The sequence below is a fragment of the Melanerpes formicivorus genome, unplaced genomic scaffold (assembly GCF_026170545.1).
Source record: "Melanerpes formicivorus ecotype bairdi unplaced genomic scaffold, bMelFor1.0.p_v2 SCAF_31, whole genome shotgun sequence".
NCBI classification, from domain to species: domain Eukaryota; kingdom Metazoa; phylum Chordata; class Aves; order Piciformes; family Picidae; genus Melanerpes; species Melanerpes formicivorus.
The window spans coordinates 9,734,695-9,761,422 of NW_027142383.1; the positions used below are offsets into that span (position 1 = coordinate 9,734,695).

The 26,728-nt window shown below is 50.0% G+C and overlaps 1 protein-coding gene across 1 annotated transcript in view; it reads left to right on the forward strand.

Annotated features, from left to right (window-relative positions):
- The window catches only part of KIDINS220 (kinase D interacting substrate 220), a 75,332-nt gene that overhangs the window by 9,866 nt on the left and 38,738 nt on the right, over positions 1-26,728 (forward strand). Inside the window, 5 exon segments of the mRNA XM_068155369.1 lie at positions 2,780-3,023; positions 3,157-3,168; positions 4,741-4,820; positions 6,466-6,610; positions 7,051-7,213. Coding sequence (XP_068011470.1) covers positions 2,780-3,023; positions 3,157-3,168; positions 4,741-4,820; positions 6,466-6,610; positions 7,051-7,213 — 644 coding nt within the window.

Genomic DNA, 26,728 nt, shown 5'->3' on the forward strand with positions numbered 1-26,728 from the left:
CAGGGCTCTGGCCTCAGCTACCTCCCTGGGTAACCTACTGCAGTGTTCCAGCAGCCTCCAAGCTGTAATGCTAAGGGCTGTGGTTTATAAAGTTGAGACTTAAATCCCAGCAGGACTGGACATGTCCCTGGGGAAAGGTCTGAAACAAACAGGGGCAAGTTCTGGAACAGTAATCATCCTTTAGAAACAAACTTCCAATGGCTGCAGAGGCTTCTGTGGACTTCTGGAGTACTTTAGTTGCAGAGTAATTAAAGACTAAATATTTGAGGGGCTAGGACATGACTGCATGACAGCTTCCTGGTGCTGCTGCTGTGCCACTTGTGCTTCCTCCTGAGTATGGGTGAGTTGCTAACCTCAGACTTGCAGAATGGTAGGGGTTGGGAGAGACCTCTGGAGATCATCCAGTCCAACCCCCTGGCCAGAGCTGGGTCACTCAGGGCAGGTCACACAGGAACACATCCAGATGGGGCTTGGAAGTCTCTGGAGGAGACTTCACAACCTCTCTGGGAAGCCTGCTGCAGGGCTCCAGCAGCCTCACACCAAGGAATTTTCTCCTTGTGTTGGGGTGGAACTTCCTGGGTTCCAGTTTGTGTCCACTGCTCCTTGTCCTGTCACAAAACACTGTAGAGCCTCCTTGTCCCCTACCCTTTAGATATTGATAGACATTGATCTATAGAATCTGGTGAATCATGGCAATCTGGTGAAGTCCCCACAGACTGGAAAAGGGGAAACATTGCCCCCATCTTCAAAAAGGGTAATAAGGAGGAACCAGGGAACTACAGGCCAGTCAGTCTCACCTCTGTGCCTGGAAAGATCATGGAGCAGATCCTCCTGGAGTCACTACTCGCTCAAAAGAATAGTGAAGAGGTGATTTGGAACAGTCAGCATGGCTTTGCCAAGGGCAAATCCTGCCTGACCAACCTGGTGGCCTTCTATGAGCAGGTGACAACATTAATAGATGAGGGGCGAGCAACTGATGTTGTTTACCTGGACCTGAGCAAAGCCTTCGACACTGTCCCGCACCACATCCTGGTCTCCAAACTGGTGACACATGGGTTTGATGGGTGGACCACTAGATGGATAAGGAACTGGCTTGATGGCCGCACCCAAAGAGTGGCTGTCAATGGCTCCATGTCCCAGTGGAGGCCAGTGACAAGCGGAGTCCCTCAGGGATCAGTCCTGGGACCTGTCTTATTCAACATCTTTGTGGGTGACATGGACAGTGGCATTGAGTGCACCCTCAGCAAGTTTGCTGATGACACCAAGCTGTGTGGTGCAGCAGACACGCTGGAGGGAAGGGAGGCCATCCAGAGGGACCTTGACAGGCTGGAGAGGTGGGCACAGGCCAACCTCATGAAGTTCAATAAGAGCAAGTGCAGGGTCCTGCATCTGGGTCGAGGCAATCCCAGGCACAAATACAGGCTGGGCAGTGACTGGCTGGAGGGTAGCCCTGAAGAGAGAGACTTGGGGGTGCTGGTGGACAAAAAGCTCAACATGAGCTCTCAGTGTGCACTTGCAGCCCGCAAAGCCAATCAGATCCTGGGCTGCATCAGGAGAAGTGTGGCCAGCAGGTCGAGGGAGGTGATCCTCCCCCTCTACTCAGCCCTGGTGAGACCCCACCTGGAGTACTGTGTCCAGTTCTGGAGCCCCTATTACAAGAGGGATGTGGAGGTGCTGGAACGTGTCCAGAGAAGGGCCACAAGGATGATCAGAGGGCTGGAGCACCTCTCCTATGAGGGCAGACTGAAGGAGTTGGGGCTGTTCAGTCTGCAGAAGAGAAGGCTCCGAGGTGACCTAATTGTGGCCTTCCAGTATCTGAAAGGGGCCTACAGGAAGGCTGGGGAAGGACTTCTCAGGATCTCAGGTAGTGATAGGACTAGGGGGAATGGAATGAAGCTGGAGGTGGGGAGATTCAGGCTAGATGTGAGGAGGAGGTTCTTCACCATGAGAGTGGTGAAACCCTGGAATGTGTTGTCCAGGGAGGTGGTCGAGGCCCCGTCCCTGGGGGTGTTTAAGAGCAGGCTGGATGAGGCTCTGTCCAGCCTGATCTAGTGTGGGGTGTCCCTGCCCATGGCAGGGGGGTTGGAACTAGATGATCCTTGTGGTCCCTTCCAACCCTGAATGAAACTATGAAACTAAGAATGTCTATTGATAGACATTGATCCCCTCTCAGCCTCTTCTCCAGGCTCAGCAGCCCCAGGGCTCTGCTACTGACCCCAGTGTGTATGAAGAGAAAATCCTTGCCCTGTGTTAGCAACCCCTGGTGAGGAGGCTGATGTCTCTGCCCACCTCTGGGCCTCTCAGGTTTAGAACTTGAACAGAGTGAGCACAATATGTTGAGTCAGACATTCAAGTGATCCACAGCCTTCCAGGCTGGAGGGCACCCCAGGGACCATCTGCTCCACCCTCTGTAGGTGCTGGTGGAGTTGAACTGAGCTGGCCCAGCACCCTGGCAGCCTGAGTCTGAAGGGTGTCCAATGGGGGGGACTCCACTGCTGCCTTTGGGAGATGATTCTGGGGTCCAGTTGTGCTCCTGGGAGTCATTTTCCTCTGGAGCCCCTCTGGAATCTCCCCAGCAGTGCCTTGTCCCCATCATTCCTTGCCTTGACCACAGGACTCCTGTATCAAGGGAGTCTCCATCCTCCTGGGGGCCACCCTTTAGGTTCTGCTCCATGGTGATGAGGCCTTCCCTGAGCCTTCACCTCTCATGCTGCCTCAGCCCTCCCCACCCTGGCAGGCCGTGTGCTGCTGACTGAGGGTGCTCTCTGCCTGCCCCCAGGTGCGGGTCCTGTTCTCCAAGGGCCCTTTCATCGCCATCTTCGTGAGTGACCCTCACATCATCATCAAGGCCATCAACCAGAACCTGAACAGTGTGCTGCATGACTCCAACATCAACGGGCATGACTACATGCGCAACATCGTGCACCTGCCTGTCTTCCTCAACAGCAGGGGCCTCAGTGGTGCCCGCAGGCTGGTGCTGGCCTCCGCCGCCAACGGCGACCTGCCGTACGCCGACGGCGCGGGTGAGGCGGCACAGGTGGGACAGCGCGGGAGGGACCGGAGCTTCTGGCTGCCAGTGAATGCTTGGGTCACTGGCAGGGTGTCGGGGGTAGGCTGTGAGCACTCAGGTATAGAGGGAGTCACAGGTGTGCCCAGGTGGCCAAGAAGGCCAATGGCATCCTGGCCTGCATTAGGAATAGTGTGGCCAGCAGGAGCAGGGAAGTCATTGTGCCCCTGTACTCTGCTTTGGTTAGGCCACACCTTGAGTCCTGTGTCCAGTTCTGGGCCCCTCAGTTTAAGAAGGACATTGAGACACTTGAACATGTCCTGAGAAGGGCAACAAGGCTGGGGAGAGGCCTTGAACACAAGCCCTATGAGGAGAGGCTGAGGGAGCTGGGATTGTTTAGCCTGGAGAAGAGGAGGCTCAGGGGTGACCTCATTGCCCTCTACAACTACCTGAAAGGTGGTTGTAGCCAGGAAGGGGGTTGGTCTCTTCTCCCAGGCAACCAGCACCAGAACAAGGGGACACAGTCTCAAGTTTAGGCTGGAGGTGAGGAGAAAGTTCTTCACCGAGCGAGTCATTCGTCATTGGAATGTGCTGCCCAGGGAGGTGGTGGAGTGACCATCCCTGGAGGTGTTCAAGAAGGGATTGGATGTGGCAGTTGGTGCCATGGTCTAGTCATGAGGTCTGTGGTGACAGGTTGGACTCAATGATCTTTGAGGTCTCTTCCAACCTTAGTGATACTGTGATACTGTGTGATAGAATGCACTGGCTTGGAAGGGGTTTCTACATGGTGTTTTGTCCAACCCACCTGCAGTCAGCAGGGACATTGCCAGCTAGGCCAGGTTGCTCAGAACCCCATCAAGACTGAGCTTGAACAGCTGCAGGGGTGGGACCTCCACAGCCTCCCTGGGCAGCCTGTTCCAGTGTCTCACCACACTCTCTGTGCAGAACTTCCTCCTGATGTCCAACCTAAATCTGCCCTGCTCCAGTTTCAAGCCCTTGTCCTATCACCATAGGCCTTTCTGAACAGTCCCTCCCCAGCTGTGGGCTTGCTTCAGCTACTGGGAGGTTTCTAAGGTCCCCTTGAAGACTTTAAGGTCTCCCTGGAGCCTTCTCTTCTCCAGGCTGAAGAACCCTACTGTAAATGAATGGAGAAAAACCCTGCCTCTTGTTCTCCTTTCCACAGGACTGCATGAAGATTGTTATAGATGACTCCAGGTAAAAGTTTTTGGTAACAGATTTATTGGCACTAAAAGATCGTAAAAAGGCAATAAAAGCAAGCAAAGCAACCGGTTGGGCATGTGAGGGTACAAAACTTCACCCAAAAAGCAACCTTACAATAGTTTTCTTCATCTTATATCGTTACATCATCTACATAGGCAATCTTATGCTAAATAGAAGGCAGGCATATGATAATTAGTCTTAGAATAGATGGTCAAATCCCTTCTCCCTACATTCAGTGTGGTAAGGGTCAAAGCATCCACTTTCACGCATGCCCAATTGTGCAGGCTTCTCATCTGAAGAAAACAAATTCCTAGTTCTGAATGTTTATCTTTAAGACAGCTCCTTCTCAGCCGTGATGTCTCCAATTAACCAGACAGTATCCTTGCAAGTCTGCAAGATAAGTTTCTTTCCCTTTACCCTCTAAACAGGCCTCACGAGATCCTGACCCTTAATCCCAGTGCACTCTAAGTCTTATAATTTTAACACAAATCACCAGTATATTCATAACAAAGATGTTGACAGGAGAGTGTCTCAGAACAGCCTGGGGGACATGGCCAAGCTTGGCAGCAGAACTGCCCTCAACAGGCCTTGGGCTGAATGCAGCTGCTGGGAATGGGTTCTTTGTTATCTTCTGTTTCTTTTTGAACTCTTAATGATGTCAGCTTGGAAGAATGATCAGAGCACTCTTAGGAAATGGATATCAGTGATCCAGGTAGGAAGAGTGCAGTCCTGAGTCAGCATGTGCTGATCCTCTGTCAAAGAGGAAGAAGTTGGCTTTCTCCAGAGTGTTCTTTTCCACCAGTACTCAAATTCCTCTCTCAGTGAACACTGACATGGCAGAGCACAGGGGTGGTAGCGATGATTTACCAATCCTGGAGGTCTTTTCCAGCCTTAATGATTCCAGGTCTGTGTAGTTTGGATTTTTGTCAGTCAGCCCAGCATCATAGAAGCATAGAATGGGTTGGGTTGGAAAAGGCCTGAAGAGTATCTAGTCCAACATCAACCCAACACCATCCTGGCCACTAAACCCTGGCCACACCTTTCTGGAACATCTCCAGGGATGGGGACTTCACCTTGATCACAGGGCACTGCAGCAAGGGGCAGTAATTGGGCAAATCAAAGAATTTAGAATAGAGTCACAGAATGGTTTGGGTTGGGAGGAGCCTCCAAAGCTCCTCCAGTCCAACCCCCTGCACTCAGCAGGGACATCCTCCACTGGATCAGGTTGCTCAGAGCCTTCTCCAGCCTCGCAGATCTCCAGGCATGGAGCCTCAACCACCTCCCAGAGCAACCTGCTGCAGTGTTCCAGCAGCCTCCTGGTGCAGAACTTGTTCCTCACATCCAATCTCAATCTGCTCTGCTCTCATTTCAAACCCTGGCCTCTGGTCCTGTCCCTGCAGGCCTTTGGGAACAGTCCCTCTGCAGCCTTCTTGTAGCTCCCTTCAGGTGCTGGAAGGCTGCTCTAAGGTGTCCCTGGAGCCTTCTCCAGGCTGAACAACCCTAGCTCCCTCAGCCTGGCCTCCTAGCAGAGGTAGTAGGATATCATAGCAGTAAGCCTTCTGTTGCAACATGTCCACTTTCTTTCCTGCTTTCTGCTCTTTTCCCACCTTGCTGTAGAATCAGCAGAAGGCTGAATAGGAGCTCTCTGGGGTGCAGTGAAAAGCAGGGCAGGGGCTGAGGCTTCTGAGGTGGCTGAGCTGCCATGTGTAGAGGTGTGAGGAGTTGTGGCAGAGGAACCTGATGTTCATTTTAGTTTCAAATGTCATTAGCAAATGGATGGCATTGATGTCACAGGCAGCAGGAAACAGATTCATAGAATGGGTTGGGTTGGAAGGGACCTCGAAGCTCATCCAGTTCCAAGATCCTGCCATGGGCAGGGACACCTCCCACCAGCCCAGGCTGCTCAAGGCCTGACCTTGAACACCTCAAGGCAGGGGGCATCCACAGCCTCCCTGAGAAACCTGACTGATGGCAGTGCTGAGATGAGAAAGCTTTTCAGCTGGCATCCCACTGTGTGTCTCTGTTTTGCCCTCTCCAGCATGGGCAAGGAAGGGAAACATGGAGCTCTTGCCAGTCCTTAGGTTAGGTGCAAATCATCTTCAGCTGCCACACAGCTAGAGCAGAGCTAAATACTGGTAAATACTTCAACTGACTCATATAACCAAGTGAAGCTGAGAGTGTTTCACACAGACCAAAGGGTTTTGTGCTAGTTCCTTGCTCTGCTGTGCCCCTCCCAGGACACTTACCGCCGGCGGTAGATGCAGCGCACCATCACCCGCCAGATGTCCTTTGACTTGACCAAGCTGCTGGTGACAGAGGATTGGTTCAATGATATCAGTCCCCAGACCATGAGAAGGCTGCTGAATATTGTTTCTGTGACAGGTGAGTGTGGGGTGTTTGGTTGTAGTTAGCCCACAAGCTGCTGAAGTCAGACTTCCTGGTGGGTGATTTCTGTGTAGCAAGTTAGCCCTGAGTTGAATTCCACAGCATCACAGAGTGGGGCAGGTGGGAAGGGACCTTAGAGATCATCTGCTTCAACCTCCCTGCCACGGGCAGGGATGCCTCTCAGCTAGAGGAACCCAGGAGGTTTCACTTGGAACTTAAGGAGAAACTTGTTTGGTGTGAGGGTGCTGGAGCCCTGGAGCAGGCTGCCCAGAGAGGTTGTGGGGTCTCCTGCTCTGCAGACCTGCAAACCCACCTGGACATTGTGGTGCTGTGCAGCCTGGTGACCCTGCTTCAGCAGGTGGATTGGCCTGGATGGTTTCCAGAGGTCTCTTCCAACCCTCACCTGCTGTGCTTTCTTTTCCCCCTTGCTCTGTTAGGTCGCTTGCTGAGAGCTAATCAGATCTCCTTCAACTGGGACAGACTGGCCAGCTGGATCAACCTGACAGAGCAGTGGCCCTACAGAACATCCTGGCTCATCCTGCACCTGGAGGAAACTGAAGGGGTCCCAGATCAGCTGACTTTAAAAGCCATCTATGAGAGGTGGGTGTGCACTTCACAGTGAGCAGTAGTGGTGGTGACAGGAACAGGATCACACAGAGTACTTTCACAGACAATTAGCTCTACTTCTGTCTGCTGATGGAATCAACCTTTACCTTGGCCAAACAAGAAGTTGGGTTACTACCCAGATTAGGAATCTGAACTTCACTGGTAAAGATCTCTGAAGGTTTGGTGCTCAGCAGGTGTGCTGCAGGCTCTGGCAATGCCTTTTGCTGCAGGTAAGGAACATGAAAGTGTAGCCTGAGTTCCCTCCTTGCTGGTACGAGCTGCTGTCCAGCAGAGCTGCCAAGGTGTTGCATCTGAGAGCAAATGGTCCCTGTGGTGACAGTGGCCAAGGCCTCTCCAGAACCCCTCTGGGACTCTTTGGACTCTTTTGGAGAGGAGAAGGCTCTGAGGAGACCTCATTGTGGCCTTCCAGTATCTGCAGGGGTCTCCAAGAAAGCTGGGGAGGGACTTTTGAGGGTGTCAGGGAGGGATAGGACTGGGGGGGATGGAGCAAAACTAGAAGTGGGGAGATTGAGATTGGATGTTAGGAAGAAGTTGTTGCCCATGAGGGTGGTGAGAGCCTGGCACAGGTTGCCCAGGGAGGTGGTGGAAGCCTCCTGCCTGGAGGTGTTTGCAGCCAGGCTGGATGTGGCTGTGAGCAACCTGCTGTAGTGTGAGGTGTCCCTGGCCATGGCAGGGGGGCTGGAGCTGCCTGAGCTTTGAGGTCCCTTCCAAGCCTGACAGCTCTGTGCTGCCATGATTCTCTGGGATTGTCTAATGCTCTCCCAAAGAATCCTCTCTCTGTCGTTATTCTGTTTTATCTGCAGCTGTCTGCAGTCATTTGGCTGCAGTATCAGTTTGTGGATCAGTTCACAGAGGATAATTTACTGCAGTTCCTCTTGTACAACTTCACCTTCTGTTTCCCAAGCTCTTCTTGCTTACAGACCAGCTCTTACCTTTGCAATCTCATGAACAGGTAACATGGTGCTTTCACAGAATGGTCTGGGTTGGAAGGGACCTCCAAAGCTCCTCCAGTCCAACCCCCTGCAGGCAGCAGGGACATCTTCCACTAGATCAGGTTGCTCAGAGCCTTCTCCAGCCTCACCTTGAACAACTCCAGGAGTGGAGCCTCAGCCACCTCCTTGGGCAGCCTGCTGCAGTGTTCCAGCAGCCTCCTGGTGCAGAACTTGTTCCTCACATCCAATATCAATCTCTGGTTCTCTCATTTCAAACCCTTGCCCCTGGGCCTGTCCCTGCAGGCCTTTGGGAACAGTCCCTCTGCAGCCTTCTTGTAGCTCCCTTCAGGTACTGGCAGGCTGCTCTGAGGTCTCCCTGGAGAGAGCTTCTGTTCCTGTATGGAGTTGCTGTTATTTCTTCCCTACCTTTTATTCTGCCAGGAGATTGAATTCATTGGTTTGTAGTAACTTATATTCAATGCAGAACAGGAGCAGGAATACAATTTTCCCACCCTTGACTAGTTTGTGCCCAGCTGCTTTTTGTTGTCAGAGCACAAATTCTTCCCTGCTTCTTGCTGTATCTCTGATCTCTGTTTGGGGAGAGCAGCCTGATTTAGACATCTTACTTGGGTGGAAGGAATCTTGTGGGTTCTGTGTGAAGTGTAGGAGTTCTGCAGTCCATGGTGTACTCCACAGAAGGAAGAACACTTTGATACTGTAGTTACTTTTCCAACTTTTGAAGTATCATGTTGAAAAGCTGTGAATCAGCAGGGTCTGTTCCAGAGAACTCTCTGGTGCCTTCCTCTCAGCTGCTGACTGCAGGCCACAGGGATGCTGCAGTGGGTTCACAGACTCGCAGAATGGGTTGGGTAGGAAGGGACCTTAAAGATCATCCAGCTCCAACCCCCACCTGTGGGCAGGGACACCTCCCACCAGCACAGGGTGTTCAAGGCCTCATCCAGCCTGGTCTGGAACACCTCCAGGCAGGAGGCAGCCACAGCCTCCCTGGGCAGCCTGTGCCAGAGTCTCCCCAGCCTCACTGCCAAGAATTTCTTCCTCATCTCCAGTCTCAGTCTGCCCTCTCCTAGCTCAAAGCCATTGTCCCTCATCCTGGCACTCCCAGCCCTTGTCCACAGTCCCTGCCCAGCTCTCCTGGAGCCCTTCAGGTACTGGAAGGCTGCTCTGAGGTCTCCCTGGAGCCTTCTCTTCTCCAGGCTGAACAGTCCCAGCTCTCCCAGCCTGTCCCCACAGGGGAGGTGTTAGAGGTTCCTTCACCTCTAGAGTTCCCCTCAGGTGCAGATGCAATGCCCTGCATGACAAGTGGCAGTAAAAGCTGTGCTGCTCTGCTGTGATTATGGTTCAGCCTGTGCCCAGCTCTGCCGTGGGTGCCAGCGGCAGTAGGCACCAGTAGATGGCAGCAGCAGAACGACTCTGTCAGTCCAGCAGGGTCCTGGCAGCTCTTTGCTGGCTGCCTCGGCAAGGTCCATGGCCCTGTCTCCCATCACTCATCCATTTCACTCCAAACTTCGGGGTTTGGGGTTTCAAAGAACAAAAGAGGCTCAGAGAATGGTTTCAGTTGGAACAGACCTCGAAGATCATTGAGTCCAACTGCTCCCTGACTCTGCCAAGTAATGCTCTCACCACATGCAGAAAGTGTAGTAAAACTGAGCAGAATCAAGGGGCTGAGCATGGAGGGATGAAAGAGTAAACCCAGGCTGTAGTGAATGTCCCTCTGGGTGTGCATCATTTGTGGCATCTCCATGGCTTCCCTCCAGAACACCACTGCCAGCAGCTGTACAGACAGGCTCTGCAGTGAGGATGCAACAGGTCTGGGGAGGAGCAGCTGAGGGAGATGGGGTTGTTCAGGCTGGAGAAGAGGAGGCTGAGAGGAGACCTCCTGGCTCTTTACAACTCCCTGAGCTGTGGCTGGGGCCAGGTGTGCCATCAGGGTACATCTCTAATACATGAATGGAGTCTACAAGAAATCTGGGGAGGGACTTTTGACAAGGCCTTGTAGTGACAGGATGAGCAGCAATGGCTTTCAAGAGGCTGGAAGCTGCTTTACCCTTCTCTGGACCTGCTCCAAGCCCCTCTCAATGCCCTTCTTGGAGTGAGAGGCTCAAAACTGATCCCAGGACTCAAGGTTTAGCCTTACCAGTGCTGAGTCCAGGGGGACCATCCCTGCCCTGGCCCTGCTGCCCACACCATTGCAGATCCAGGCCAGGCTGCTGAGCTGACTGCTGGCTCAGGCTGATCCCCACCAGCTCTGTTGCAGATACAACTCATAGTGGCTGTAGGTACCACAACATCCAGGTGGAAATGACCTGCTCCTGAATCCTGCTAGCATGGTAACAGGCTGGAAATCTGCACTCAGGAAAGAGATTCACTAAGCAGGGATGGTTTCTCTGGGAAAAAAACCCTCCTCACCAGTCAGAGAAGCCCAGGATGATTCTGTAGGAGTCTTGCAGAGTTGTTAGCACAGGCATGGGAGGGAGGGAGGGCCTGTGTTCCACAGATGGGTGAGGTAGCTACATTCTGAACACTGAGCTCTGCTCAGCACAGTGCACCAAGCTTGTAACAAAGTACAAAAGATACTGAGGAGGATGAGGAGAGCCCTGCTGTCCCTCCAGCCTTTGCTCTGAGTAGCACCACTGCCCAGTTTCCCATGCTCAGGAGTCTCAGTTCTGCTTCAGTACTTCCCCCTCTCTCTTTTTTGATTCTCAGGCCCTCCTGAGTCTAAGGCAGTGGAGAGTGTCAGTGTTTGCTCACTTCTAGATGGTGTCAGTTCCCTTCCAGCCCTGCTCTGTGCTGGTGTTTGCTGTTTATCACAGTCTTTTTGTGCTGTTACGCCTTTCTGGAAGCAGCCACAGAAACAGTTACTTGTCAAATGGGTACCAGGGAAATACTTAATCTGAGGTGATGGAATGGAATGGAATGGAATGGAATGGAATAGAATAGAATTAACCAGGTTGGAAAAGACCTCAGAGATCATCAAGTCCAACCTCTCACCCACCACCATCTGATCAACTCAACCATGGCACCAAGTGCCTCATCCAGGCTCTTCTTAAACATCTCCAGTGATGGTGACTCGAACCATTCTCTACCTCTGCCAAGGCTGGGGTGTGGTGGGTGGAAGGGTAAGGCCGAGAAGCCTCCTCCCTTCCCCCTTGTAAAGTAAAAGGGAAAAAAAAATTGAAGGGAAAGGAAAAAAAAACTCGCAAGCTGAATTAGCAAAGCAGTGGAGCTATATTTACAAAGCGATGTAGGGTTTGCAGGGGATTATTTACAAATTTACAATATCTACAATATATACAAAGATATACAACAGAGTAACACAGAAATGAGAGTAATCCCTCTCGGCAGAGAGGGGTCCCCCACCTCCGCTCTCCCCTCTCTCCCCCCCTTTCCCCAGAATGGGATAGAAAGAGAAAGAGAGGAAAAAAAAAGTTAGAAGCAGTTTGTGTTAATTGGAAGGGAGTTAGTATACAGGCCTGTTATCTGGTTTTCAAGGCCGAGGCCTTGGCAGAAAGCCCAGCACAGAAAGCTGCTGCACGGAGAAGAGGCGGAAGCAAGACTGACGGAGAAGTGCTGGAAATGTCCACTTCACTCCCACTCGTCCAATGAAATTAGTTTAGACTATTCCTTCCGTTTACCAACTTCCGTCCACCATATCCCCTTTCTTAAGGGGGCAACGTCAACCGGCCACAGTCCACCCCTTCTAAACAATTTCATTGGCTGTTCATACTGTCCATCCTATCCAAGACGATATTCACAGTTCGTGAGTAAAGTTCATAGTCCATTCCGGCTATGCTCAGATGTAGATGATTCAAAAGTCCAAGAAAATCAGAAAATGAGAAAAATGGAAAACAGTTCATTTCTTCACTGATGAAGCGAAGAAAAGGGAAACAGGGATTCTCAGGGTCTCTTAGTTGACTCAGGGCTCTCAGGGATCTCAGGGTTCGTGCACCGTAGATTCCTCATTGATTCTTCCTTTGGGCGCGATGTAGCTGTACAGCAGTTCAAAATTAACCTCTTTCAGCTAAAGTTAAATTTCTTTGTGGAATACACTGAATTTCACCATTCTCTTGCATTACCCAATAAGTGTGACCCGGACCTTCAGCTGAAACCACCCCTCGGACAGGTTTAGCCTCTCCTGAGGGTGAAAATACCCAAACAGTTTTACCTAACAGATTCTTTTCTCTAACAACAGGAACTCTATCACCTTCCACTTTCCGTAGCAAATCTGAATGTGCAGGTCCAGCTCGGTTCACTGAACCTCTACTATTTACCAGCCAGGTTGCTTGTGCTAAATGTTTTTCCCAGTTTTTCAAAGATCCACCTCCCATGGCTTTGAGAGTGGTCTTCAACAAACCGTTGTAGCGTTCAATCTTCCCTGAAGCTGGTGCATAGTAGGGAATGTGGAATATCCACTCAATACCGTGCTCTTTTGCCCAGTTCTTTACAAGGTTGTTCTTGAAATGAGTTCCGTTGTCTGACTCAATCCTCTCTGGAGTTCCGTGTCTCCACAGGATCTGTCTCTCCAGACCGAGAATGGTGTTGCGTGCAGTTGCATGTGGAACTGGATAAGTTTCCAACCATCCAGTGTTTGCCTCTACCATAGTAAGCACGTATTGCTTACCAGAACGAGAACGTGGTAGAGTGATGTAGTCAATTTGCCAAGCTTCACCATACTTGTACTTGGACCATCTGTCACCATACCACAAGGGCTTAAGTCGTTTTGCCTGCTTAATAGCAGCACAAATGTCACAGTCATGGATGACTTGTGTGATAGCATCCATGGAAATGTCTATGGATCTGTCACGAGCCCATTGGTATGTTGCATCTCTGCCTTGATGTCCTGACGAATCATGAGCCCACCGAGCTAAGAATATCTCACCTCGGTGTTTCCAGTCAAGATCAAGATTAGAGTCCATGTCTACTTGAGAAACTCTTGCAGCTAGATCTGCCTGATGGTTGTGTTGCTGTTCCTCAGTAGCTTTGCTCTTAGGAATGTGAGCATCGATGTGTCTCACTTTCACTGGAATTCTCTCGATTCGGTCAGCAATGTCCTGCCACAGGTTGGCTGCCCAAATGGGTTTTCCTTTTCTCTGCCAACCACTCTTCTTCCAGTTCTTTAGCCAACCCCATAGAGCATTGGCTACCATCCATGAGTCGGTGTAGAGATAAAGCTTTGGCCATCTCTCACGTTCAGCCACGTCGAGAGCTAGCTGGACAGCTTTTACCTCTGCGAACTGACTGGATTCTTCTTCTCCATCTTTCGCCTCTGCGACTCGGCGTGTTGGACTCCACACTGCAGACTTCCACCTTCGCTTGTTTCCAACAAGACAACAGGAACCGTCTGTGAACAAAGCATATTTCTTTTCATCATCAGAAAGGTCATTGTAAGGAGGAGCTTCCTCAGCACGAGTTACTTTCTCCTCTGGAGGTTTAGCACAGTTGATACCTTCAGGCCAACTTGAGATCACCTCCACTAGACCAGGTCTTTCAAGATTTCCCATTCGAGCTCTCTGTGTTATCAGAGCCATCCACTTAGACCAGGTTGAGTCTGTGGCATGATGTGGTGTGGATCCTTTGCCTTTGAACATCCAATTCAAAACTGGTAATCTGGGAGCTAGAAGAAGTTGTGATTCAGTTCCAATCACTTCAGAAGATGCTTTTACTCCTTCATAGGCAGCTAAAATTTCTTTCTCTGTTGGAGTATAATTAGCCTCTGAACCTCTGTAACCTCGACTCCAGAAACCAAGAGGTCGTCCACGTGTCTCACCTGGAGCTTTTTGCCACAAGCACCAGGTTGGACCATTGTCACTTGCAGCCGTGTACAAAATGTTCTTAATGTCTGGACCATCTCGGACAGGTCCCAGACCCATTGCTTGAACTACCTCTTGCTTTATCTGGTCAAAGGCTGCTTGTTGTTCAGGTCCCCAGTGGAAATGGTTTCTCTTTCGAGTCACATCATACAGAGGTTTCACAATCTGACTGTATCCAGGAATGTGCAGTCTCCAAAATCCCACTGTCCCCAAGAAACGTAGGGTCTCTTGCTTGTTTGTGGGACTTGCCATGGTAGAGACTCTATTTACCACATCCACTGGAATGTGTCGGTGTCCATCCTGCCATCGCACTCCCAGAAACTGAATCTCTGTGGTAGGTCCTTTCACCTTGTCTCGCTTGATGGCAAAACCTGCATTCAGAAGAATGTCAATGATTTTGTTACCTTTCTCAAAGACTTCCTCAGCAGTTTTACCCCAGACGATGATATCATCGATGAACTGGATGTGTTCTGGAGCACCTCCTTTCTCCAGAGCATCGTGGATCACTGCATGACAGATGCTTGAGCTGTGGATCCAGCCCATTGGCAGCCTGTTGAAAGTGTACTGGATTCCTCTCCAGGTGAAAGCAAACTGAGGCCTGCATTCCTCTGCTATGGGAATAGAGAAAAATGCATTAGCAATGTCTATGGTAGCATACCATTTGGCCTCTTTGGATTCCAGCTCATACTGTAGTTCCATCATGTCTGGTACTGCTGCACTCATAGGTGGTGTCACTTCATTTAGGGCTCGGTAGTCTACTGTCAGACGCCAGTCTCCATTCTGCTTCCGCACAGGCCACACTGGACTGTTGAAAGGTGAATGAGTTTTGCTGATGACTTTCTGACTTTCCAACTGACGAATCAGATTCTGAATGGGCAACAAAGAGTCACGGTTGGTTCTGTATTGTCTGTGATGCACAGTCTGAGAAGCAACCGGCAATTTAATGTCCTGTATCTTATGTTGTCCCACGACTGCAGATTCATCAGAAAGTTCGGGTCTGGCAGACAGCTTCAATTTTTGTCCATCAATTTCTATTGAAGCTACTCCAAAAGCCCATTTGTAACCTCTAGGGTCTTTGAAACGCCCTTCTCTCAGAAAATCAATTCCCAAAATACAAGGTGCGTCAGGTCCGGTCACAACTGTATGCTTCCTCCATTGTTTACCAGTTAAACTTATATTAACCTCTACCTTACTTAACTCTTGAGATCCACCAGTGACTCCCAGAATAGTTATAGACTCTGATCCCTGATAATTTGATGGTATTATGGTGCACTGAGCTCCTGTGTCAACCAAGGCCCTGTACTTCCGAAATTGTGAAGTGCCAGGCCACTGGATGTACACATCCCAATAGATTCTATTATCTCTGTTATCCCTCTCCTCCCCCTGGCGGGAGGCAGGGCACCCCTAGTTATGGGGAACATGCGCACATGTGCATTGCACATATTGTGCAGGGTTATAACTTTGCGTGTTATAACTGGAGCCACTGTTGGAGCCATAAGAGTCGTTCTGGGGAACTGTGGAAGTAACAGCTACCCTTCTGGTATTGCTACCTTGGGTTCTGCCACTTTGCAATTCCCTCAGTCTCCTGAAAAGATTAGAAGTTGGTTGGCCATCCCAGCGGTTCATGTTCTCACCAAACTGATCACGCAGAGTTATCCAAATAGTTCTACGTGATTGCCTTGGTGGTCTGTTTTGGAATGACCTGTTTTGGAATGTCCTGTTTTGGAATGACCTCCTTGGAGGACGTGTATTCCTCACAGATGAGACTTGTACCCACCTGGAGGAAGAATTGAAATTATCCTTCTGTGCCAATTGGTATATGGAATCTTTTAACTCTCTTATGCAATTCTGAATATCACCAGACATCGTTTTAATGGCCGAAACCAAAGAACCACGTGTCATGCTATCCTCCAATTGTCTCATTTGATCACTGAATTGGCCAACCGTAGGAGAAGCTCCACCATAACTTCTTGACACAATTCTGCTTGCCAGAATGTTTGCATAATTAGAAGGAGCAAGTTTGATGATCTTTTTAGCAAGACCAATACCCACAGGAACGTCATCAGGATTCAGAGTTTCATGTTCACCATAGAGTAGCTCTCTAACAGCAAATTCTCTCAAGCGCTTAATTCCCTCATCTATGGTAGTCCAGGGTTTAGGATTCCATGGAAGATCATCTCGGGAAGGGTATCTCAGGGCAACCGCTATTAAGAGGCGTATCCACAGATTAACCTTACCGAGAGCTTCGCCTAGATGTCTGTCTATTCCATTGTCCCTTGAGAGAGTTCCTAACTGAGCTGCTGACTTGTCTCCAACTGTTAGAGCTGGAGCACCTGTATCATAACACCTACTAAGCCAAGCTAGAACTGGCTCCTTATCTGCCCTGGTGAAATCTTTACGGACATTACGCAATTCCTCCCGTGGTGACGAACAGTCCGTAATATCATCTTCATCTTCATCTCCCTGAATTCTTTGCCCGTAAAATCCTGCTGTCATCCTCCTAAGGATCTCTTTAAGCTGAGAACCACCTTTGCCAGCTGCTTTCCTAGCTTCATCTCTATCCTGCTTTGATCTCACTAGGTTAGCTAGATCTTTAAAACAAACCTTCTCTTCCTCCTGAGCAGGATCTTTTAGAGTAGAGGGCCCCTCACCAGGATCAGTCTCCACCTCTTCTTCTCCATCTTGGGCCTTTCCACTTCTAGTCTTTAAAGGAGCCATCTTAACTGGAGCTGTGTTTGCATTTACAGCCACCTTAATGGAAGCTGATAGGTCCTGAGATAAATCAGCTGCTGGGGCAGTGACTTCCGGTCCCACTGAGGGAGTGGGTGGAAGTGACGTTGCTCCATTAATGGCCGACGGAGAAGAAGAAGAAGGAGAAGGAGTGGGAGAAGGAGTAGGTGCCATGTTGATACCAGCCGATGCCCTTGGCTGCTTGCTAGAATCAGCAAAGTCATTTAGAGCTGCTTTACCAATTAACTTTTTAGCCTTCTTTTTAACTGACATGGGTTCTCCACAGTCCTCGTCACTAGATGACTCTGGGATTGATCGAGAGCCACGGCGTTTTCTTTTTGATCTAGTTTTAATAACAAAACACGCCCTGGACACCTTTCTCTCTCGCCGCAAAGAAATCAGGAGATACACGATAATTATCACCAGCAGCAGAATTATAGACATGAGATAAATCACCTTTGGATCCCAGGCATCACCTAAAGTTACTGTCTCCTCAGGTGGAATCTTAAAACTCTTTATCTCAATTGGGAGAGTGGTGGAGGTAACATTCCTGTATCTCACTGGCCATAATAAATTAATACATTTTCCATACCATAATTTAACTCTATACATAACCCACATATAAATTGTCCGCACCAAATATTTACCCAGGTAATCCAAAATCAAACCCAAACAATACCTGTAAACCAGAGCCCCAAAAATTGAAAAGAATAATCGCTCCACAAACCAAAATACCTTCATGTTTGCTAATTCAGCTGGAAAACACTAAATCAATCAAATAATAAATTAAACTAATTATCTGCCCCACGTTGGGCGCCAATAAAAAAAAATGTGGTGGGTGGAAGGGTAAGGCCGAGAAGCCTCCTCCCTTCCCCCTTGTAAAGTAAAAGGGAAAAAAAAATTGAAGGGAAAGGAAAAAAAAACTCGCAAGCTGAATTAGCAAAGCAGTGGAGCTATATTTACAAAGCGATGTAGGGTTTGCAGGGGATTATTTACAAATTTACAATATCTACAGTATATACAAAGATATACAACAGAGTAACACAGAAATGAGAGTAATCCCTCTCGGCAGAGAGGGGTCCCCCACCTCCGCTCTCCCCTCTCTCCCCCCCTTTCCCCAGAATGGGATAGAAAGAGAAAGAGAGGAAAAAAAAAGTTAGAAGCAGTTTGTGTTAATTGGAAGGGAGTTAGTATACAGGCCTGTTATCTGGTTTTCAAGGCCGAGGCCTTGGCAGAAAGCCCAGCACAGAAAGCTGCTGCACGGAGAAGAGGCGGAAGCAAGACTGACTGAGAAGTGCTGGAAATGTCCACTTCACTCCCACTCGTCCAATGAAATTAGTTTAGACTATTCCTTCCGTTTACCAACTTCCGTCCACCATATCCCCTTTCTTAAGGGGGCAACGTCAACCGGCCACATGGGGCTAAGCCATGGCCCTCTCACCACATCTCTGCCTCTCTGAAACACCTCCAGAGATGGGGAGTCAGCCACCCCCCTGGGCAGCCTGTGCCAGGCTTGGAGAACCCTTTCAATGAGGGAGTTTCCTCTAATGAAAAAGAAACCTAAACCTACTCTGGTGCAAATTGAGGTCATTTCCCCTCCTATCACTTTTGGCTAGGGAGCAGAGCCCAAGCCACACCTGGCTCAATGCAGCCTCTTCTCAGGGAGCTGGACTTGATCTTTGAGGTCTCTTCCAACCTTGGTGATTCTGTGAGAGCAATGAGGTCTCCCTCAGCCTCCTCTTCTCCACACTCAACACCCCCAGCTCCCTCAGCTGCTCCTCCCCAGCCCTCTTCTCCAGACCCTTCCCCAGACCCTTCCCCAGCTTGGTTGCCCTTCTCTGACCCTGCTCCAGACCCTCAATGTCCTTGCAGTGAGGAGCCCAAACTGAACCCAGCACTCAAGCTGTGCCCTTGAGTGAGAGAAACTCCTCTCCTGTTTCTCTGTTCTGATTCCTCAGGCTAAGGTGGTAGCAAGGGATGCAGTTGGAAGTGAAGCAGCAGCTGGTTACTGTGGGCTGGGATTTTAGTGAGGGCTCCTTGGTGCTGCTGACCTCAGCTCTGGTGTGTGATGCAGGCAGGGAACCACTGAGGCAGCTTCAAGCCTTTTGCTGTTTCACAGCCACTTGCCTGTTTCTCCTTCACTGTTTACTACCTCATTTTAAGGAAGTGTATTTACAGCATCCCAGAGATGCCAGCCAAGCTCCACATGCTGGGAGAAGATTTTTTTATTAAACTGATTTCATATTAAGAAAAGAAGAACAAAAATTATATAAAATCAGCAAATAGTTTTGCTGTGGCACTGGCACTAAAATTGATTCTTTTCCTCTCCCCCTCCATCTAAAGGCTCATTTATTTTTATAGCAGTTTGATGACACATCTGCTTGCTTGCTTCAGCTGCAAGGAGGGGCAGGGAAGTGGTTGGTTCTTGGTGGCTTTGTCAGATTGCTTCGTTAAATTATTTTGCAAATGGCTCAACTTTTACCAGCTGACATTTGATACCAGCACTGGGAAGCAATTGCAGCTAATTAAGTAGCTCCTTCCCCAAACCACTGCAACATTAAGATGACAAACTGTTCATTCAGGATTATTTTAATTGGGACAATTATTGTCATTTTGTGGCAATTATGTGTTGCGTTAAAAGCTTTTGTCTCAGTCATGGCAGAGGGGTTTCCTCCCCTGTTGTTTTTTTTTTTTTTGTTAATATACATAAGTAAGGGGGAAAAAAAAGGAAGTAAAATAAAACCTGAAGATCAGCTTCACCTGGCTCCTCTCCCATGGCAGGGCCTCATACCAGCAGCTCCTCAATCATTTCTCTCTAAAAGCATCTTCCATGTCTTCAGCAAATCTCCAGCACTGTACAAAATACCCCAGGCACACATCCAGGCTGGGTGCAGAGGGGGTTGAGAGCAGCCCTGGGGAAAGAGCCATGGGGGTGCTGGGTGCTGAGCAGCTCCCCAGGAGCCAGCAGTGCCTCCTGCAGCCCTCAGGTAGCTGTGTGCTGGGCTGCAGCCAGAGCAGGGTGGGCAGAGGGCAGGAGAGGGGATTCTGACCCTGGGCTCTGCTCTGCCCAGACCATCCACACTGCAAACTTCCACCTTTGCTTGTTTCCAACAAGACGACAGGAACCATCTGTGAACAAAGCATATTTCTTTTCATCATCAGAAAGGTCATTGTAAGGAGGAGCTTCCTCAGCACGAGTTACTTTCTCCTCTGGAGGTTTAGCACAGTTGGTACCTTCAGGCCAACTTGAGATCACCTCCACTAGACCAGGTCTCTCAAGATTTCCCATTCGAGCCCTCTGTGTTATCAGAGCCGTCCACTTGGACCAGGTTGAGTCTGTGGCATGATGTGGTGTGGATCCTTTGCCTTTGAACATCCAATTCAAAACTGGTAATCTGGGAGCTAAGAGAAGTTGTAATTCAGTTCCAATTACTTCAGAAGATGCTTTTACTCCTTCATAGGCAGATAAAATTTCTTTCTCTGTTGGAGTATAATTAGCCTCTGAACCTCTGTAACCTCGACTCCAGAAACCAAGAGGTCGTCCACGTGTCTCACCTGGAGCTTTTTGCCACAAGCACCAGGTTGGACCATTGTCACTTGCAGCCGTGTACAAAATATTCTTAATGTCTGGACCATCTCGGACAGGTCCCAGACCCATTGCTTGAACTACCTCTTGCTTTATCTGGTCAAAGGCTGCTTGTTGTTCAGGTCCCCAGTGGAAATGGTTTCTCTTTCGAGTCACATCATACAGAGGTTTTACAATCTGACTGTATCCAGGAATGTGCAGTCTCCAAAATCCCACTATCCCCGAGAAACTTAGGGTTTCTTGCTTGTTTGTGGGATTTGCCATGGTAGAGACTCTATTTACCACATCCACTGGAATGTGTCGGCGTCCATCCTGCCACCGCACTCCCAGAAACTGAATCTCTGTGGTAGGTCCTTTCACCTTGTCTCACTTGATGGCAAAACCTGCATCCAGAAGAATGTCAATGATTTTGTTACCTTTCTCGAAGACTTCCTCAGCAGTTTTACCCCAGACGATGATATCATCGATGAACTGGATGTGTTCTGGAGCACCGCCTTTCTCCAGAGCATCGTGGATCACTGCATGACAGATGCTTGAGCTGTGGATCCAGCCCACTGGCAGTCTGTTGAAAGTGTACTGGATTCCTCTCCAGGTGAAAGCAAACTGAGGCCTGCATTCCTCTGCTATGGGAATAGAGAAAAATGCATTAGCAATGTCTATGGTAGCATACCATTTGGCCTCTTTGGATTCCAGCTCATACTGGAGTTCCATCATGTCTGGTACTGCTGCACTCATATGTGGAGTTACTTCATTCAGGGCTCGGTAGTCGACCGTCAGATGCCAGTCTCCATTATGCTTTTGCACAGGCCACACTGGATTGTTGAAAGGTGAATGAGTTTTGCTGATGACTTTCTGACTCTCCAACTGACGAATCAGATTCTGAATGGGCAACAAAGAGTCAGGGTTGGATCTGTATTGTCTGTGATGCACAGTCTGAGAAGCAACCGGCAATTTAATGTCCTGTATCTTATGTTGTCCTACAACTGCAGATTCATCAGAAAGCTCAGGTCTGACAGACAGCTTCAATTTTTGTCCATCAATTTCTACAGAATCTACTCCAAAAGCCCATTTGTAACCTCTAGGGTCTTTGAAACGCCCTTCTCTCAGGATGTGGTCTACCTGGACTTCAGCAAGGCCTTTGACACCGTCCCCCACAGCAAACTGCTGGCTAAGCTGTCAGCTCGTGGCTTGGACCACTACACTTTTTGCTGGGTTAGGAACTGGCTGGAGGGCCGAGCCCAGAGAGTGGTAGTGAATGGTGCCACATCCAGCTGGAGGCCAGTCACCAGTGGAGTCCCCCAGGGATCAGTGCTGGGCCCTGTGCTCTTTAACATCTTCATTGATGATCTGGATGAGGGGGTCGAGTCAGTCATCAGCAAGTTTGCAGATGACACCAAGTTAGGAGCAGATGTTAGTCAGAGGGTAGAAGGGCTCTGCAGAGGGACCTCGACCGACTGGACAGATGGGCAGAGTCCAATGGGATGGCATTTAACAAGTCCAAGTGCCGAGTGCTGCACTTTGGCTACGGCAATCCCATGCAGAGCTACAGGCTGGGGTCAGAGTGGCTGGAGAGCTCCCAAACAGAGAGGGACCTGGGGGTGCTGATCGACAGCCACCTGAATATGAGCCAGCAGTGTGCCCAGGTGGCCAGGAGGGCCAATGGCATCCTGGCCTGCATTAGGAATAGTGTAGCCAGCAGGAGCAGGGAGGTCATTGTGCCCCTGTACTCTGCTTTGGTTAGGCCGCACCTTGAGTACTGTGTCCAGTTCTGGGCCCCTCAGTTTAAGAAGGACATCGAGACACTTGAAGGTGTCCAGAGAAGGGCAACAAGGCTGGTGAGAGGCCTTGAACACAAGCGCTATGAGGAGAGGCTGAGGGAGCTGGGATTGTTTAGCCTGGAGAAGAGGAGGCTCAGGGGTGACCTCATTGCCCTCTACAACTACCTGAAAGGTGGTTGTGGCCGGGAAGGGGTTGGTCTCTTCTCCCAGGCAACCAGCACCAGAACAAGGGGACACAGTCTCAAGCTGCGCCAGGGGAGGTTTAGACTCGAGGTGAGGAGGAAGTTCTTCACCGAGTGAGTCATTCATCATTGGAATGGGCTGCTCAGGGAGGTGGTTGAGTCGTCGTCCCTGGAGGCGTTCAAGAGGAGATTGGACGTGGCACTTGGTGCCATGGTCTAGGCATGGAGTCTGTGTTGATAGGTTGGACTCGATGATCCTCGAGGTCCTTTCCAACCTAAGTTATACTGTGATACTGTGACACTGTGATGCCTCCCACCAGCCCAGGCTGCTCAGGGCCTCATCCAGCCTGGCCTGGAACACCTCCGGGGGGGAACATCCGCAGCTCCCCTGGGCAGCCTGTGCCAGTGTCTCCCCACCCTCACTATCAAGTATTTCTTCATTCTCTCCAGTCTCAATCTTCCCTGTTCCATCTCAAAGCCATTGTCCCTCATCCTGGCACTCCCAGCCCTTGTCAATAGTCCCTTCCTCCCCAGCTCTCCTGGAGCTCCTTTCATGTACTGGAAGGCTGCTCTAAGGTCTCCCCTCAACCTTCTCTTCTCCACACTGAACACCCCCAGCTCCCTCATCTGCTCCTCCCCAGCCCTCTTCTCCAGAACCTTCCCCGGCTTTGTTGCTCTTCTCTGGCCCTCCTGCAGCCCCTCGATGTTTTTCTTGTAGTGAGGAGCCCCAAACTGAACCCAGGACTCAAGGAATGACCTTTCTCTCATGACTGTGGTTTCTTGCCTCTGTATGAATTGCTGAGCAAGCAAGCTGTGGTTTGTTCTGCTTTTTCCCATGGAATCCTGCACAGTTGGGTTTTGGTCAAGGTCTAAGGTGCCTGAGTGTCCCTGTTCCGAGAAATGTTAGTTCAAGGCCAGGTTGGAGGAGGTCTTGAGCAACCTGGGCTGATGGGAAGTGTCCCTGCCCATGTGTAATGGGTTGGGGCAAGCCCCCTCCCCACCACGCGCAGAAATAACGACTCAGACGAACAGATTGCAAAAGTGATGGAAAGTTTAAATAGAACAGTGAGTGCGTGCAGAGAACTAGAAATACAGTGACAAGAGAAAAGAACCCAAAACAGACCCAGAGAAATCCCATCCCTACCTGAGAGTACACCCGAGACCCCCAGGGCTCCTTCTTCCCCCTCCCATTGCTAGGCTAGTCTCAGCTGGCCAGATCTGAGACTGCCCATCCCCCCGTGGCCTTGGGCCTAGCCAGGCCCAAAGCCAGGAGATCTCTCCCCCATGTTACCGACTGACGGAGGAGGAAGAAAAGAGAAAGTGCCAGACCCCGCCACGAAACTTATAGTGGTGCAAGGGATCATGGTAGGAAATAACCTAATTTCCTGTGTCCACCCACTGGGCTGGACTTCTGGACACAGGAAACACCCCTGTAGCAGAGGGCACCCAGCCCAAACTACGACACCATGGCAGGGGGTTGGAACTGGCTGATGTTGAAGGTCCCTTCCAACCCAACCCATTCTGTGAGTCTATGAAAAATGAGGGGTTTTGAGATGGAATTTCTGTTGGGTACCAGACTTTGGCTGCTTGAACTGCACCTTGGCAAACTTGGATTGGCCTCTGCTTTGGATTTGGTGTCCCTGATTTGTCAGTTCCTGCTCTGATCTTAGTCTTCCAGTATCTGAAGGGAGCCACAAGAGAGCTGGGGAAGGATTTTTGAGAGTGTCAGGGAGTGATAGGACTGGGGGGGATGGAGCAAAAGTAGAAGTGGGGAGATTGAGATTGGATGTTAGGAAGAAGTTGTTGCCCATGAGGGTGGTGAGAGGCTGGCACAGGTTGCCCAGGGAGGTGGTGGAAACCTGTGGTGGGTTTGAGAGAGAAGGGCCTAGCCTTCTCTCCCCTACAAAGAGGGAGGAAAAAAACCCACAGCTAGCCAGCCGGAGAAGCAAAGGAAAAAAATGCTATATTTTACAAGCAATTTTGGAAAATGCAGGATATGTACACAATTTACAGTATTTACAACATGTATACAGAAATATACAGCAAAGTAAAAAAAAAAAACAATAATACAGGAACGAAATTCCCTCCTCTGGAGGAGGGTTCCCCCCCTATACCACCTTCTCTCCCCTTTTTCCCCAAAGAGGGTTAGAAAGAGAGAGAAAAAGAGCAGTTATTATTTAAAGCAGAGTGTTAGTAGGCCACATGCTTATCTATCCAAGGTCAATCTGGCAGGGAGCTGTTGTGGTCTATAAAAGGATAAATTAATGATCAATAAACGGGGCGATTGATTAATTGTAAAAAATTAATAATTTTATTAACTTAAAAAAAGTCCCACCAAAAAAAAAAAAATCAAAACCTATTTACAGATTCGAGGGGTTGGGTCGTGGAACAGATACCTCACCAGCAGGAACAAGTAACAATTTAAACAATATGTACAAAAATCCAGAAACAACAAACAGCACTTTAAACTGTAAAAATTAGAGGACAGCCTAACAAATCTGACATCCTGATTGGAATCTGTTACAGACCACCCAACCAGGATGAGGAGGCTGATGAAGTCTTCTACAAGCAACTGGAGGCCGTCTCAAGATCATCAGATCTTGTCCTTGTTGGCGACTTCAACCTCCCAGATATCTGCTGGGAACTTAATTCAGCAGGGAGGAGGCAGTCCAGAAGATTCCTGGAGAGAATGGAGGACTGCTTCCTGACACAGCTGTTAAGCGAGCCTACCAGGGGACAGGCTCTGCTTGACCTGCTGTTCTCCAATAGGGAAGGGCTGGTGGGAGACGTGATCGTGGGAGGCAGCCTAGGGTGCAGTGACCACGAGATAGTGAAGTTTTCAATATGCAGGGAGATAGGGAGGAGCACCAACAGAACCTTCACCTTGGACTTCCGAAGGGCAAACTTCAGCCTATTTAAGAAACTTGTTTGCAAAGTCCCCTGGGTACCAGCCCTCATGAACCAAGGGGTTCAGGAGGGTTGGACCTACTTCAAACAGGAGCTCTTGAAGGCACAGGAACTGGCAGTTCCCACGTGCCGAAAGGCAAGCCGGCGGGGAAGGCGACGGGCCTGGATGAGCAAGCAGCTCCTGGAGGATTTAAGGGGGAAGAAGAGGCTGTATCACCTTTGGAAGGAGGGGAAGGCTTCTCGAGGTATGTTCAAGGAAGCTGTTAGATTATGTAGGAATAAAATTAGGGAGGCAAAGGCCCAGTTGGAACTGAAGCTGGCCACCTCTGTCAAAGACATTAAAAAGCATTTTTATAAATATATTAACAATAAGAAGAAGGGCAGGAAGAACTTGCACTGCTTATTGGACCTGGAGGGGAGCACGGTGACTGGAGACGAGGAAAAGGCTGAGGTCCTGAACACCTTCTTTGCCTCAATTTTTAACAGCAAGGCAGGAGGAGTTCAGGACGAGTGGCCTCCTGAGCTGGGCGATGGGGTCGGGGAGCAGTGTAATGCCCCGGAAATCCATGAGGAATTAGTTCGGGACCTGCTGAGCCACTTGGATATTCACAAGTCCATGGGACCGGATGGGATCCATCCTAGGGTGCTGAGAGAGCTGGCTGATGTGCTAGCTAGGCCACTCTCCATCATTTTCCTCCAGTCCTGGCTCACAGGTGAGGTCCCAGATGACTGGAAACTGGCCAATGTGGTCCCCATCCTCAAGAAGGGTCGGATGGAGGAACCTGGAAACTCCAGGCCAGTCAGCCTGACCTCGGTGCCAGGGAAGGTGATAGAGCAGATTATCCTGGCGGCAATAACTGTGCACCTGAAGGATGGCCAAGGGCTCAGGTCCAGCCAGCATGGATTTAGGAAGGGCAGGTCCTGCCTCTCCAACCTGATCTCCTTCTATGATCAGGTGACCCGCCTGGTAGATGTGGGGAGGCCTGTTGATGTAGTCTACCTGGACTTCAGCAAGGCCTTTGACACCGTCCCCCACAGCAAACTGATGGCTAAGCTGTCAGCCCGTGGATTGGACCATTACACTCTGTGCTGGGTTAGGAATTGGCTGGAGGGCCGGGCCCAGAGAGTGGTAGTGAATGGTGCCACAGCCAGCTGGCGGCCAGTCACCAGTGGTGTCCCCCAGGGATCAGTGCTGGGCCCTGTGCTCTTTAACATCTTCATTGATGATCTGGATGAGTGGATTGAGTCAGTCATCAGCAAGTTTGCAGATGACACCAAGTTAGGGGCAGATGTTAGAGGGTGGAAAGGCTCTGCAGAGGGACCTTGACTGACTGGACAGATGGGCAGAGTCCAAAGGGATGTCATTCAACAAGTCCAAGTGCCGTGTGCTGCACTTTGGCTACGGCAATCCCATGCAGAGCTACAGGCTGGGGTCGGAGTGGCTGGAGAGCTCCCAAACAGAGAGGGACCTGGGGGTGCTGATCGACAGCCACCTGAATATGAGCCAGCAGTGTGCCCAGGTGGCCAGGAGGGCCAATGGCATCC